At 46.6% G+C, this 16,372-nt stretch overlaps 1 protein-coding gene across 2 annotated transcripts in view; it reads left to right on the top strand.

Annotated features, from left to right (window-relative positions):
- EEA1 (early endosome antigen 1) overlaps positions 1-16,372 on the top strand; it is a 179,039-nt gene that overhangs the window by 102,193 nt on the left and 60,474 nt on the right. For both annotated transcript variants that reach the window (XM_088454453.1, XM_088454458.1), the window contains exons 24-26: positions 6,156-6,287; positions 7,252-7,437; positions 8,833-9,071. In XM_088454453.1, the coding sequence (XP_088310579.1) occupies positions 6,156-6,287; positions 7,252-7,437; positions 8,833-9,071 (557 nt within the window). The remainder of the gene's footprint in view (positions 1-6,155; positions 6,288-7,251; positions 7,438-8,832; positions 9,072-16,372) is intronic.

Below are 16,372 nucleotides of genomic sequence, written 5' to 3'. Positions count from 1 at the left end.
GGGCTTCTGTAGTGATTTGTCCTGGGATTCCTTGCTGGACTTCGCAGAGCAAATCTTTGGCATTGCGGCCTATGTTTGTAAAGTGGTGCAAGGCAGGGTTCAGGTGGCACCATGGGTCTCCACTACAGCTGTTTCCCCACGGTGGGCTCTTTGGCTCCATGTTTGGGAAGCAGATTCTGAATACAAGCATTCCTTGGAAGCGCTTTCGGGCCTCAGTTGGATGCTATTATTGCCCAAGCCACTGCTGGGAGGATCACTTTTCTTCCTATGGCAGCCCCCACGCAGCGGGTCCGCATTTTTGTGCATTTTGCATATCCTTTTCAGGGAGTGGGGGCACCTTCTAGAGGACAACCTGCCAGAGGTAGGTTTATCCCCTGCAGGGGTTCTGCGCCAAAGGACCAAGGCTCCCGAGAAACCTAGGAAACCTGATAGGAGTAGTCTTCAGATGCCTGGGCTTCATTGTGAGGGGTTACATAATCAACCTCAGGGGTCCTCCACCACGCCATTTTATCACCACCGGTCTTCACCAAGATGCGGAGTAGAGTGGCTTTAGGCCATGCTATACATTCTTTGCCTCGTGTCCGGTGCTAAGTTGGAAACAGAGTTTCTACTCCACCCTATTCCCCCTTTGGAAACAGAGTGGCTCCTTACGGCTGATTTTGAATCAGCAGGCCCTAAACACCAAGCTTTGAGTGGATCATTTTCAGATGAAATGTCTCTGATCAGTGATCCGCGACATGGAGGCCAACAAATTTGTCAGGGACATGTACTTCAATTTTCGATTTGGGCAGAGGATCACTCTCTCCTCCAGTTCACAGTCTGCGCAGCTCACTATTAGTTCCAGGCCCTGCCATTTGGTTTAGCCGCAACTCCGCCCATTTCACAAAGATCAGGGCAGCGTTGGCAAGCCTTCTGCGCAAGGAATGTATAATGGCCATTCCTTATTTGAACTATCTGCTCGTGAAGGCTGAATCGTCTTCCCGGTTGCAGGGGCATCTGGACCGCATGGTACAGATACTTCAGGATCATGGCTGGATCTGGTTTTTTTTTTTTTTTTTTTTTTTTGAGGTCTCACCTGATACCGCCAGCGCCTGTTGTTCCTGGGGGTGATCTTCGTCACCGCCCTCCAGCAGGTTTTTCTGCTCGAGTCCGAAGCCTGGACCCTCCAGAACTTGGTCTCAACGGTGCGGTCAGTGCCTCAACCATCGATCTTTCTGTGCATTAAGCTGTGGGGCACCGGGGTCTCTACTTCGAGTCCGTTTAGTACGCCAGGTTCCACTAGAATTCTAGTGGGAGATTCTCCGGGACTGGTCTTGGTACACAGAGTACCCTTTGTCTCGGCTACTTGTTCGATCCTTGGTCACACCAGCTTGGGTCATCGTTTCTCCCGGGGGAATGGTCGCTCCATCCGTAGGTCTTCCAACAGTTGATTCAGTGGCGGGCTATTCCGGAGGTGGACTTCATGCCCTCTCACCACAATTGCAAAGTTCCCCTGTTTTGTGCGAGGTCCAGAGACCTGAGGGCTTTTGTAGTGGATGCATGACTTCTGTCGGTAGGTCTCGGGCGGCCTCTTCCACTGTGGCCACACCTCCTTCCGCAGGGTTGATTTTTGCACAAGGATCTTCCTCGGTTGGTTTTTGAGGCCAGGCTCTACAAGGCTGGGGGTTTTCCTCCTTCAGTAATCCGTACTATGTGGCATTTCTTGGCATTCCTTCTTGAAGGTGCAGATTTCGGCACTGGCTGCTTAATTCCAGCTGCATCTCGCCCTTCTACCAGAGGTTTCCATTCAATTTTTTTATTTTTTACACAGTGTGTTACAGGTTCAGCCACAGTTTTGTCTGCCGGTAGCTCCGTGGGATCTTAACCTGGTCCTCTCTGCATTCAAGCAGGCTCCCTTTGAACCTTTGTATTTGCCAGACCTTTTAGTTTGTTACTTGGCAGTTAGTCTTCCTTATACCTATTGCCTCAGCTCGGCGTGTTTCTGAGTTGGGTGCTTTGTCTTGCAGGCCACCATTTCTCATATGCCATGAGGATGGGGCGGTTCTCCGTACGGTTCCTAAGCTCCGACCACAGGTGGTTTAGGCTTTCCACTTGATCCAAGAAATTGTGTTCCCAGTATTTCCTCAATCGATAACTTCCTAGGACTGGGATGATTTTGTTTTATTAGACTTAATCCGTGTCCTGCAGATCTACTTGGATGTGACTTCCTCCGTCCTCTGTACAGATTCACTGCCTGTTCTGTACGACGCCCAGAAATGTGGTTGGCCGACTATAAATCAGACCATTGTGTATTGGATTCGCTCAGTCATCGCTCAAGTTTATTCCAGTTCGGGGCGAACGGCACCGGACCGGCTGTCTGCGCATTCTGCACGGGCCGTGGTGACTTCCTGGGCAGCGCGACTTGGGGCTTCGGCAGAACAGCGCTGGCGTTCAGCTACCTGGTCCGTTGTCCACACATTCGCACGTTTTTACCAATTTAGGTTTTTGCCCCCGGTGGCAACCACTTTGGGCGTACAGCTCTGCTCAGGCAGCCTTAGCGTTCCCTCCACTGGGGGTGGCTGTTGAACGTGCCATGGTCCGTGATCGCGGTGAGCGACAAAATTTGTGGGTCCCAGGGACCCACCACTTTAAAAAAATGGGGTCCTACCTGACCATTTCTGGGTCCCATCATAATTTATGATTTAGAGCTCCCGATATGCCTCAGACCTCACCACATGCCACCACACATCCCCACATGCCCCTAAAATGCAGATCTGATGCCCCCAACAGCATCAGATATCCCCACAGACCCCTTAAATGCATGTTTTAATGCCTCCATGATCTTTCAGGTAATATGACTTTCCCCCCGCGCAGTGCCCCCAGGAGCGCTCCCCCCGCGCAGTGCCCCCAGGAGCGCTCCCCCCGCGCAGTGCCCCCAGGAGCGCTCCCCCCGCGCAGTGCCCCCAGGAGCGCTCCCCCCGCGCAGTGCCCCCAGGTGCGCTCCCCCCGCGCAGTGCCCCCAGGTGCGCTCCCCCCGCGCAGTGCCCCCAGTTGCGCTCCCCCCGCGCAGTGCCCCCAGGAGCGGTCCCCCCGCGCAGTGCATTGGTCTTCGTCCAGACCCCAGGAGATGGCTGCCAGTTGGGTAGCCAGATGCATCTCTCCCTGTACCCAGAACCCATGACTGGGAATCAGAACAAGAATAAAGAGCCTAAGCACAGAGACGAGAGAGACTTGTTTGGAAGAACTTAGATGAGATCTGAAGACATGATTGGCTTACCTGTATGTCTGCCAGTATAGTGGTTAGTGAGCAATGCGCTCCGGCACTGTCTCCTCTCTCTACTATACATGCTGGGCACTAGGACCCAGAGTCTGAGGGAGGTGCTACCTTCGACCTGATGACATCACCACTGGGCTACTGCTCATGTGCAGCTGGCGCCATCTTTACTGTTTAAGTGGCACAGTACTGTGAGGATGCCCAGTGTTTAGCTCCTGAGGTGAGACACCTATATACTGCTGTTAACCCCTGCAATACTGCTTTTCTGCTTACCACTGATCCTGTTGTGTTACCGGTTAGCCTGTTGATATCAATAACTCTAGCATCCTGGTTAAAGACTTTCTGTGTGGCCTAACAGTCACTTTCACATCTACTGTGACCCATACCCCAATAGGCTATATAAATAATAGTTTGCTGGGGTGAGTTGCAATGCATACTCTCCTCAGGAGTCCATCTCATTAATATTCTAGGAACGCAATACTTGTGAAAGATGGGCGGTCAGGGCCCAGACTCACAATGCCTCAAACAATTAGTTTATTGGAACAACCATGTGGGCACTTGCTGCTCACTGGCCATGAGAGAAGTATCTTAAATTCTGCAATGGGCAGAGTTTTCTGACCATCTCCACAACCCACATTTTGGGAGAGACGGATTTTCTCTCCTGCCCTGAGACTTGGGTCATGTCTCTGAGGTTTTAAAAAATTAGCAGGAAGTACTAAAATTCCGTTGTCAGTGAGCGGCTTCAGTACTGTCCTTCACCATTGTGGGGCTTGGACAACATCGTTCCAATAATCTCATATATTCACTTCAGTCTTCCATCCTCTGGTGCTCTTGTGTCTTGTGATATACAACTACAGATAGTGTTATCAAATGCATTCTATTACTATTTATTGTGCAATAATAATGCATAGATCTTTACTTTTGGATCTCTTAGGTTTAAGTACTTTGCAGTATTCCAGTTGCTGCTGACACATGGAAAGAAATAGTGAGGCACAGAAGTATTTGGAATGAACTATGACATGGCATAAACAGACACGACCATCTGTGCTAGTGGTGACATGTGGCAGCGTGCCATATCTGTCTACTTTAGTTTGTGTTTACATATAAACACTGGATCTGTTTCAAACCTACGCAAATGAGTCCTGTCAAATGTGTGAACTAAAACTCTTCAATACTGAACAGGCTCATCAAGTGATCGTGTGCTGAAGTCACCTTGCAACACTCAGCCTGGTTCAGAGATGGTTATATTGCAGCCACACTCACAGCTGCTCTCTCAATAGCGGTTCTGGGAATATGCAAATGCTAATCTCCGCATTCCTTTTGTGCTTCACATTGCGATGGAGTGTACGGGAGGTAATACGACCACTCTCAGGCTGTGTAATTGTGATGGAGATTGTAAAAACACCAACATCGGCACCATCAACATTTGCAGTAGCCTAGGGTCTCCTCTAGCCATTCTGCTCAATTCCAACTCAATATTGCCTCTGAAGCATTGGATTTGCGTTTGGGAACGCAGCAGCGTGTGCAGTATCGGATATCTGGACTTTTTGCGTAGTAGCAAAACATTGCTCAACTGTGTAAAAATTGCCACGAGAAGGTAGACTGGCAGTTCATGAATATACACAAGTATTACCCATACACGCTTGTAATCTTAATGCATGTTTTAGTCCTAGTGTGCCTTAAATCATAATGGCTTGACATGAGCTTTAAAGTAACTGGCGTATTACAGTCTTAGCAGATAGTAAATATGGTTTCATAATTACATATCTTGAAACTGGATGAGGTTATCAGCTCACTAATCTAATGGTGCTTTGACCTCCTTTATGGATTGCAAAGTGGCTGAGGAGTATTGCAAATCATTCCTCCAAAGAGAGTTTTGAACAATTGCACCTAGTTTAGGTATGGTCATTGAAGGGTCCTCCACCGATGGTTTCCATTGATGCCATGAATCCATTGATGGTTTGAACCATTGATGGGCATCAGATGCCCAATGTCTCTACTCTGGGACACAGCGGGCAGTGGTACAATCATGGAAGGGGGTAAGACTAAGCATTGTGTTGAGGAGGCATGGCTAAGCACTCTGCCCCCTGTACCAGGGGGGGAGAAGGGAGTCACCTCTTTCGAACAGTGTGCCCACTTAGTAGTTATTTCAATAAATACGAAGACTACTTTACTGAAGAGAGCGGCTACCAAATTATTCCTACACATTTTATGTGTTTCATTAAAACATTGTTAAAAAAAAGAAAAAAAAAAAGCCTTATTTTCAAATTTCAGATTTTATTTTGAAGACCTACGTGCATAATCCAGCATTTTGTTGTTTTGGGAAGGTGGATAAATGCTGAAGTAATAAACGCAAAGTATTTTTGTGGTGGTTGCTAGAATACAAAAAGAATGTGTACATTTGCTTTTAGTTCACTTTCTTGAAATATAACCAAAATGTCCAAAAAAGTTAATATTTTTTTATATTATATCTTTGTTTCCCGAGGAGAAATAAGGAAACTAATACTTTTTTCAGGAAATTCTAAGTTTTCTTAAAAAGCCAATGTATAATTTATAATAAGTGATATTGATTTTACAATGTGACCAGCGCTAAAAGTGCCAAAATAGGCTCAGCAGTGAAGGAGTCGATACCCATGAATATCTATGCTAATCCAGGAGGCAGTGAATTTCATCCTGAGATGTAGATGGGTGAATAAACACATTTGAACACCATAATAGGTGTATAATTGTTCTAATGTGCTATTGTGTGTAGGAGATGGGTCATATTCCCTCTGTAGTTACTACATGGAGAGGTCCTGTATTCACTCACTAGGAAGAACTCTTGCTCCATTCTGTATGTACCTTGTTATCCTGACATGTGTCTCGTTCATTTTGTTATTTCCTACATTATTCTGTGTTTCAGGCCCGCACTGACAAAGAGCTGAGCGATGAAAGGGTTAAAGCTAGTAATCTCAATTCTCTTAAGGAAAAGTTTGAACAAGAACTAATGAAGAAGACTGAAGAACTAAAGAATGTCAGGGAGGACTACCAAAAGGTCAGTTTAGTTCTAGCTTAATACTTTTACTAAATAAAGCTCTTTATACACACGAACTGCAGTAACACTGGCGTTCTAGACATTGTAAGCCAAAAAGTGATCTACATTTTTCCGCAAGTATTCATTAATATAATGGGTAATAGGAGATATAAAAAAATAGGGCTACATTTTTGTCAAGTGTTGGGGGGTTAAAACAAAACCCACTCATGGATGGCACTAGTTTGTTAGACTGCTCCATGTATACAAATGGAAATAATACCCACCATACTCGCTAGGTAAAACACTCCATTACATATATACCTTGGTCGTTGGGTCTAATAATCATCGCTACTGTCATTGTGAACTTGTACTAAGAAATTCCCTAACTGTAAATGCGACTAAAAATGTCCATAAACCAGACTGACCAATTCATACATACATTAAATGTATATGCAAAGTGATCACCAAGAGCTTTTTCTACATACATTTTTTTTATAATCGAACTGGAGCTCACAGATAGGTACCATCCTCTAAGGACGGTATCTCTCTCCCATTCATACTGTAATCATGTACAGCAGGTGTCAGGGAAGTCCCCCCAATCAGTATCGCTTGACTCCATGGGGAAGATGTAATAAAGCTTCTAAAGAGTGAAGAATTTTCCCATACAACCAATCAGCTTCTAGATAGCATTTATCAAGTAAATGTAATAAAATGATACGTAGAAGCTGATTGGTTGGAAAAAAAATATTTAATTAAAGAAATGTAAATGTAATGTAAACAAGTTGGGGACTTTGAAAACAAATACACATGGACCTAGCAACTATGTAGAAGTATTGCTACTCAAACATAACGCTTCGTATGGCATATATTGGGGAAGAGGCTACATGATTCTTCTGTATCAATTGGTAATTAATATTTCGTCTTTTGTGACATTCACTGTCCTGGGTTTCAAACCTAAAAAAACTGAATTCCCATTTCCCAACAGAAAGTAAGCAGTCTGGAGGAGGCCAAACAACTACTGATTCAGCAGAAGCTTGAGCTACAGGGCAAGATGGAGAGCTCTGCGAGTGCTCTGCAACAGGAGAAGCTGCTGCAGCAGACTCTGAAGGATGATCTGAAAGGAAAGGAGGCAGAATGGAAGAAGCAGCACACAGAACTGCAACATAAACTTGTGAGTGATTGTTTCTTACTGCACCGAGTTTGTTTAGTATTATTACATTGGGCCACATTTACTAAATGAGTACAATAAATTGCTGTATGTATAATCTTTGCATTTAGCTACATTTTACCCATGTATGTGACTTTTATGTTTTCACATATATTGTTATACAATGTCTTTTTGAATAATAAAAAGATTTAAAAAAAAAAAGGATGTGTATTTAGTTATAGCCACAGTGCTACAAGCACTGATGTGGCCAGAAGTGTCGGGATACAGTAGCGTCACCAGGTCTGGTGGTACCCGGTGGCATAGTGTCTTTGAAGCCACGCCCCCTAGTTTGTGACATTTTGGGGGAGTAGCTGTGAGTCACGCCCCTGTTCTCATCATGCTGGGGGCTTGCCCAGCTCTCCCACAGCCTGTCCCGGCACAGTAGATGACATGCTCATGTGCACATCACCCATCACTGCTGCTCGTCACCATCCGAGGGGGTGACACCAAAATAGCACAGCAGCTCTGCTATCTTTGGTGTCACCCCCTTGGATGATTTCACTCGGTGCGGCCCGCAACACCCTAGTGACTCCATTGCTGGGATATTTAATTATGGTGTTTCATAGTTAATTAGAAAGTTATTGTAAGAGCAGTATTTACAGGGCATGATGTCCTGAGACAAATGATCATTGATGTTTGTTAGCTGAATCGCTTTGAGTAAGGAAAATATGTGGCAAAAGTTGTCACAATGTAAACTTTATAATCGCTCTTATCCATTGGTTACTGTATAGAGAGATGCCGGTGTATTCTAGACTGAACAGTGTTTTGTCAGGTTCAAATCAATTAAATGAGTCAACTTTCTATTCATTGTTCCCTTTCAGGGGTGTAGACCAGAGGTTCCCAAACATGGTCCTGAAGGCTCCCCAACATTTCAGGTTTTAGAGATATCCATGGTTGAGCACAGGTGTTAAATCAAATTGACTGAGGTACTAATTAAGTCACCTGTGCTCAACCATGGATATCACCAAAACCTGAACTGTTGGGGAGCCTTGAGGACTGCGTTTGGGAACCTCTGGCGTAGAGTGATCCAGTCCAGTGACTATTCTGTTTTGTTCTGATTATTTTTCACCTGACTCAGATTGTGAGTGAAGTCACAGAGAGAATTAAGTGTACAACACCTTTCTCACAAGTGATATCTTGCCTACAGATGTCCTAAAGTAAAACCTGTTCTCCATGTTCCTACTTTAGCAGGGATTGGGAAGCCTGCGGCCCTGATATATTGTCTAGGGTCTGTTTTTGAAACTGCATCTTATGGAGCGATATATTGATATTCAAACAAGATCATTTTGCTGACCCAGGGTAATATCTGTAATATGACTGGACACTCATCTGCATTTCTTTTGCATATCTATTTATTAGACTACAGAAGCAAAAGAAAAAGAGGAGCATAGAAAGAGGCATGAAGAGAATGAGTCGAAGCTGACCATGCAAATCACAGCATTAAATGAAAATCTGGCTACTCTAAAGAAGGAATGGCAGAGCAGTCAGCGCAGGGTCAGCGAGCTGGAGAAGCAAACCGATGACCTGCGGGGAGAGATTGCAGTGTTGGAAGCAACAGTACAGAATAACCAGGATGACAGGCGTGCACTTCTAGAAAGGTAGGCTGTTGTATATGTGTGTCCACTGGGCTTTATGAAAGCTACTGCTTCTGGTCTAATAACTCATACACTAATTGGTTTCACTACTATCTGTCAGATATATTCCCTCTGGTTCCAACTAAAAACTCCTAAGTAAATCCTGCAGGGTTCCTCAGGACTCTCTGCTGTGGCTGTTACAGCTTTCTGTCTTCCACCATGAATCACCCACAGTGTAATATCTTGCAGACACCGATCCAGCGTACGTGACTAATAGTGTACTGCAATCTGATTTATCTCAAATGATAACGTAATGCAAACTGTTTTATAACCAGTTAGTTTCAATTTGGGACAAGAACTACATTTACCAACTACAGTTTTAATCTGACACAACTTTCCAGTTATACATATCAGGGTACTTGACTTGACTCACATGTATTGCTTAACTTGCATATACCCGAAGCACCATTCAGAGTTAGGAGCAAATGAAAAAATAATAAGTAACAAAAAGAAGCAATTTTCTACTGGGACAAACTATGTGGCAATACAAAGAGCACAAATGCGTATTATTATAATTGTTTTGTTGTATGCAGGTAAAATGCTGGCTTTTTTAGGATGTAGCAAACATACTGGGCAGCCTTATTTTGACACTGCAATTTAGAATGAATCTAGGAGACCCCTCCTCCAAACTCTAAATCTCTTTGCACATTTTATGCTGCCCCAATTGTAGTGCAACATGGTTTTTCCAAGTTCCAATGTGCTCCTTTTTTGTATTGCTCCTAACTCTGAATCATGTCCCCTGACATCCAAAATAACACTTTAGAGAAGTTGTCCAATTATCGGTGCAGACATCTTACCCCTGCTGCACACAGTACTCAATTTCCAGGAGCCTGCTTATGGTTCCTAATTCCGACAAACAATCAGGTAAATTACACTTGTCCACTGGGTAACACAAGTATGAAACAATCTCCCAGACTCTTAAGTCTTTAGCCCCTTTCTATGATACCGCTCATCCACCTATCCTAAATAGAAGCCATGCACTCAGTCAGAAACTAAAGCAGACTGAGACAAACTGTTCTGGGTGAGGATGAACCCCAACATGCTATCTGCTTGAGGGCAGTCTTGAGATCAGGGTGCCTGCACTGTCCCTACTGCTGACATCCCATGGGATGACTTTGGGATCCGCTGGAATAACCCAGACGGAGTGTGCCCCTTGTGCTACAGAAGGGCCGACAGGACCAAAGCTGCTGGCCCCTTGGTCTCCTAGCTTTTACTGTCAGAAAAGCATTCTTCCTTGCCTAGGAATCCTTAATGATGGAATCTAGTCCTGCGCCAAAAAAACACAGAACCAGAAAAAGGCAATGCCAAGCCAGACAGATGCTGACATTTTGGATGCGTTACCTCGACATGTGCGGATCCCGGATGGAGTATCGGCCACCTAGGTCCTTAATACCCTGAGGCAATATAGTGCACCATTGGGAACAAGTGTAGTGCAACACCACTATCTCCCCAGCAGCCTTGGACCTGGAACATTTTTCAGACTTACTGGAATGAAAATTGGACACAGACCAAATCACAATCAATGCAATAAGGGTGAGCAAGAAGAGTTAAAGCACTCACTTTCCACTAAGAATACAGCTGTGCCCACATAGCTACAGAGAGAGGAATACAGAGACTTTCCACTAAGAGTACAGCTGTGCACACATAGCTACAGAGAGAGGAATACAGAGACTTTCCACTAAGAATACAGCTGTGCACACATAAATACAGAGAGAGGAATACAGAGAGGGAGAGATAGGAAGACAAAACCACTTAGTGAAACCTATAGAACGAGATGGGTTTCCAGCTGCCAAATCAGTAGTGAAGCTGGCTCAGCATATACAGAAAAGTACAGCTTTAATTCAAATTAAATAAATCCCAGCAGCGGTGGCTCCTGCAACAGACTCCTTAGGTCATACTTGCCTACTTTTGGAAACCACTTTGAGGGAGATTGTAGAAAGCGACACGCGTAGCGCGTTGCGCAGTTTTGGGGGCATGGTCTGCTCCACCCAAAGGGCGTGTCTAACCACCTATGGGTGTATACATTCCTATAATCTGATACCCTAGCTCCCCCACTGACATTAATATCTGTCACACACAGATTACTAGATCTCACTACATACACACACACACACACACTACCAGATCTCACTACATATACACACACACACACTACCAGATCTCACTACATACACACACACACACACACTACCAGATCTCACTACATACACACACACACACTACCAGATCTCACTACATGCACACACACACATTACTAGATCTCAGTACATACACACACACATATATACACACACACACACTACCAGATCTCACTACATGCACATACACAATTACCAGATCTCACTACATACACACATTACCAGAACTCACCACACACACTTACATGAGTAGATATAGGGAGTAGGGACTGACCTGCTGCTGCTGCCGGGAACTGCCGGGAGAGCATAAGGACCCGGAGGAAGACCCCATCAGCTGCCGGCTGCCCAGAGTAGTGCCCGCTGACAAGAAGACTGCTAAGGAGCCTGCTGCCAGGACCAGAGGGAAGGAACCACCGTCGCAGAGGACTTCATCGCCTATAAATAGGAAGGCCCCGCCGAGGAGACTGGAGGGACAGCCTGACAGCCGCAGGCAGAAGAAGGGCCAGCCCCTGAAGAGGACCCTAAAAGGACCAGCACCACCTTGCATGTGGGGTAGAAGGGGCCACCACTGTCGCGTCTCCTGCTGAAGCCTCCGTCAGAGAGGTACTGTGTAAAGAGACGGCCACCGCTGTCCATAACCCCGCGGTGGCTGGCCTTCACGTCACACGTTGAGTGACGTCTCGATTTGTAGGCTCCGCCCGTTGCGCATGCGCAGTGCTAATTTTAAAGGGGTCGATAGAAAAACCGGGAGTAGTGGCAATGTTTGCGGGACAGCGGGAGCCTGAGGTATAAATTGGGAGGCTCCCGCTAAAAGCGGGAGGGTAGGCATGTATGCCTAGCGTTCCCGCTAGGCTGTTTTAGCGTGGCGCGGCGCCCTGCCCTATTTCTGGAAGGCAAAAAGCGCCCTGCCCTCCAGAAGGAGGGCAAAAAGCGCCCTACCCTAACAGCCTGCGGGAACCTTCTTCACCCGCGGTCACCGCCGGAGAATAGACGCCGGGCGCATGCATGTGAAGACTCTGTTTCTTCTGACTATAGCATCTGCCTGTAGGTTATTGGATTTAGGGTCACTTTCATGTCGCTTCCCCTTTTTAATCTTTCATCAGGACAGGGCAGTTCTTAGAACACGCCCAGGCTTCCTTCCCAAAGGTGGTCTCTTGTTTCCACCTGGATGAGCAAATTGTGTTACCGCCCTTTCGATCACCAGACCTCTCTGCAGGTGAGGCCTCTTTGGATGTGGTCCCTGCACTAAAGTTCTACGTGGACCATACTACTTCCATCAGGAAATCGGACTCCCTCTTCATCCTATATGGATTCCACAAGAAGGGATGGCCAGCTAACAAACCAATTCTGGCCAGATGGATTTGCATGACTATCTCACAGGCTTACACGCAGTCTGGCCTTCCTGTGCCGGCTACAGTATCTGCTCATTCTACTCGCTCTGTGGGTCCCTCGTGGACAGCCTGGCGTGGCGCCTCAGCTGAACAGCTATGCAGGGTGGCCACCTGGACGTCTGCCCACACCTTTGTTAGGTTTTATGCCTTTGATACATTTGCCTCTCAGGATGCTTCCTTCAAGCGTAGGGTTTTCCTATTGGCTCAGGAACGTACCCACCCTTGAACAACTGCGTTGGGACATCCCCATTGTCTACCTGTGGAGCCCTATGGAATCTGAAGAAGAAAAGGAGAGTTATGGTAAAACTTACCTTTTGTTAACTTTTTCTTTCTTCGAAGTCCATAAGGTCCACAGGGCACCCCTCCACCTGACGCTCCTGGCTTCTATGGGTTTCTTCTCTTGGTCACTTGTTTCCTTCTCTCTGTGTGTGAGTGTGATTCTTCAGTGTACCAGTTTTCCTTCTCTCTTCTCCTGCTCCTACCTTGGGCTTGTTAGCAAAACTGAGTTATCCTCAGGCTGTGGACAGGGTATAGGGGGAAGGACTGGAGCATCATTGGATTGAAAAGCTTTGCTGTTGGTGTCCGGTCCTCCAAGGTCCCACCTACACCCCATTGTCTCCCTGTGGACCCTATGGACTTTGACGAAAGAGAGTTAACAAAGGTAAGTTTTGCTAGAACTCTCCTTTTGTGCTGTAAATGTTGTTTTTCTTTTATTCTGCTATGCTCTGCAGTTTGCGAATGTTATTTATATTAGGTGTTCTATATGCGCTGGATGGATATGTTTTACGATATTGATGTGTGATCATTATTGTTGGGTTTTTTGTATTTGTTTATTTTATTGTTATATTGTATTGTTCAATTAGAAAATATTTTCAATAAAAAATACTCAATTTAAAAAAAAAATACTGTTAGAAGAAATTAGTTGTAGGTTCAGTAGTAGAATCCTGTAACGTATGAATGCGAGGAGGTGGGGGGTTTGCTAGAGAACTTTAGCTGCATGGTAAAATAGCCGAGAAAGGTAATTCTTAAAATCTGTAAAATTGTAGTTTCTACTTCAGGGTCCATAGGGGGTCCACAGGGTTGACCTTGGGGTATAGGTTGGGAACCAAATCCGGGCACCATGCAGTTAAAGCTTTTAGCTCCCAGGATGCACTTGGGTCCACTCTCCCTATAACCCCTCCCCCCAGCCAGAGGCACCTCAGTTTAAGTTGGTGCCCGGCCGGAGTCGGGTCACCGTTACTGCAGGGGGGCTGCTTAGCAGCCCCTAAGCTTAAAATTTATTTGAAAGAGTTTTATTTTATTATTTTTTACTACTCTTCAGAGCGGCAGCATCAGACTGTCCAATGGACGTCTAAGCTGCCGCTCCTACACCCCGCTGGCGCTGCGACGCCAGTACAGATCTGGGGATCGCAGCGGGACCCCAGAGTCTGTACTAGCCGGTCTCTGGAGGAATCCCTGGGCTGCTGCCGGATCGACGGGGACAGGTAAGTCGCGTGGTCACCGCTTGCGGTGACCCGCGTGTACATGCAGCCTTATGCCTCCGGTCTCTGGGGACAGACCGGAGGCGCTAGCGGTGGCGGCGGGCTCCCCCTCCATGGAGGCATACCCCGCGTGTCCACAGCCCACCAGGGATTATAGCGGCAGCGGGAGACGGCATCCCGGGGGGTTAATTGCTAGCCAGGGGAGGAAGCCTTCCCTGTCTAGCGGCTCCTCCCCTCAGCTCAGCGCGCCTTTCAATACTACAGTCTGGCGTCGCTGAGCTGCTTCCTCCGTGGGCCACGCTTCTTCTGAGGTCTCCAGCGGCCATTATCTCTCTGTGGTGCTGCAGAACTCCTAGGTTGTCAGTGAGCCCAGTCCCCCTGCGTACCTGGCCATTTTGGGTGAGTGTACACAGCGCTATAGCCTTTCCAGACACTGAATCTGGGCAGTTGAATGTAGCGACATTGTGCAGTATATTATATGTCATGCAAATGTATGTATATATATTTTTCTGCATTGTATGTGACTTATGCTAGTGCTGACTGTCTGCTTTTTCTCTCACCTGTCAGTGTATATCTATCCCTTTTCTTTATCTGCCCTAATACAGGTGTACCTGGGGTGGTTCTGAGACCTCACATATATATACTTGTTAATATTTGTGAGGTTTGTCACATACTGTTACGTGCTGCATGTTGCCATATTTTAGATGGAACTGTGAGTTGCATACGCTGATAATGGGTCCCTGCAGCTATTCTTAGCGTCAGTCAGGACCGGTATGGCGCTGCTTAATATTTCCGTCAAGATAGTCAGATATATCTGACCAGGAGATTGCACACGATACTGCACCCATTATTGCTATCCTGCAAGTCATAGCCTGCAGGTAGTAGTGCGGAGGATTTTAACTCAGAAAGGTTTATGTATGCGGCACCATCTGGTGCGGGGCCCCTTGCACGACCCCCTTAAAGGGCGGTTTATTTCTCAGGATCCTCTCCTTTGAGGATCGCCGGGCGGGCCCCATTGTCGTCACTCGCTTGGAGTTACTTCACCATACTGCCCTTTTGAACTCGGGGTATCTCGCAATTTCTTGCAATTTACCCCTGTGCAACAGACTGTCGCTCCCCGCTGGGGTTTTTCACAGTACATGAATTACCTCCGATACCACATCGGTCTGTCATTCCCCTTGCAGGGATTACCACAACGGCCACCCTGGTGGATGTAGTTTTCTACGAAATACTAATTGGCGTGATATACGCCCTGTGGTTACTTCCCAGTGGCTCTGCCGTGAACTGGATGGTGTATTCGGCTCTTTCCCTCTCACATGGGGGGAGCCGATTTCAAGTATTATTATCCCTGCTTTGGGGCTGGTAGCCAGGTTCATTCTGGATATAGAGAATGTCGATCCTGCACCTGTATCATACATCTCCCGTTTTCTGCCCAGCGGGTGGATCTCATAGCGGGAGTCTGGCTGTCGCCAGATACGAGGAGTCACTAACAAGTAATGGAAATCCCCTTCTGGGATGGATTTGTATGTTAATCGTCGGGTTACAGGCATTAATACGCCTCCCATCCCGGCCTGGATGGATTTTACGGATCCGTAGGTGGTAACTTTGCCTGAAATCAATGTACTCGTTTTCAGGGCCTGTTGCCCGTCCTACCATGGCCATCGCATGGTGATGCTTTTGTGACGTTTTTCCCCTCCAACAGGTCTGGGGTTCAAATATCTTTTGCCGCTCACATAAAATATGCAGTGGTCATATGTGGGATTACCTACATTGGATGCCGGTCTTCTAACTTTCAGGGTTTCGGCTGCGACTGTATCCGCCGCAATACCCTATGGCTGCGTTATGGGAAAGCAGAGGTACAGACTCCTTCCATGGGGAAGATCTTGTTTGGTCCTGACCTTGACAAGATCGTTACATTATTGGCAGTATCACTAATGGGGCGATACCGTCTTTAGCTACTCCCACTACATTCGGACTAACTCTGTTAAGTCTTTTTGTCCTCAGGGTCAGCCTAAAGGCCTGTTTTTTCCTAGGCTGTTGGCCTCCATGGGGGCCACCATATCCAGTACCGAGCAGTCCTGGACTTCCGGACGACCCTGTTTCTACACCTGTGGATTAACCTTCAGCCTGACAGGACAGGTCTACATCTGGGGAATTCCAGAGTGAGGTACTGATTCTCAACGGCCTCTCATTGCTCAGGCGGCCTCCTCACAGGCATTGTTACACGGGCCCTTCTGCAGACCCGATCAGGGCCT

Source organism: Taudactylus pleione, unplaced genomic scaffold (genome assembly GCF_031769625.1).
Source record: "Taudactylus pleione unplaced genomic scaffold, aTauple2 ptg000040l, whole genome shotgun sequence".
Lineage (NCBI taxonomy): Eukaryota > Metazoa > Chordata > Amphibia > Anura > Myobatrachidae > Taudactylus > Taudactylus pleione.
Note: the sequence above shows the minus strand (reverse complement) of the source record. Positions and strands in the feature narration are given on the sequence as shown.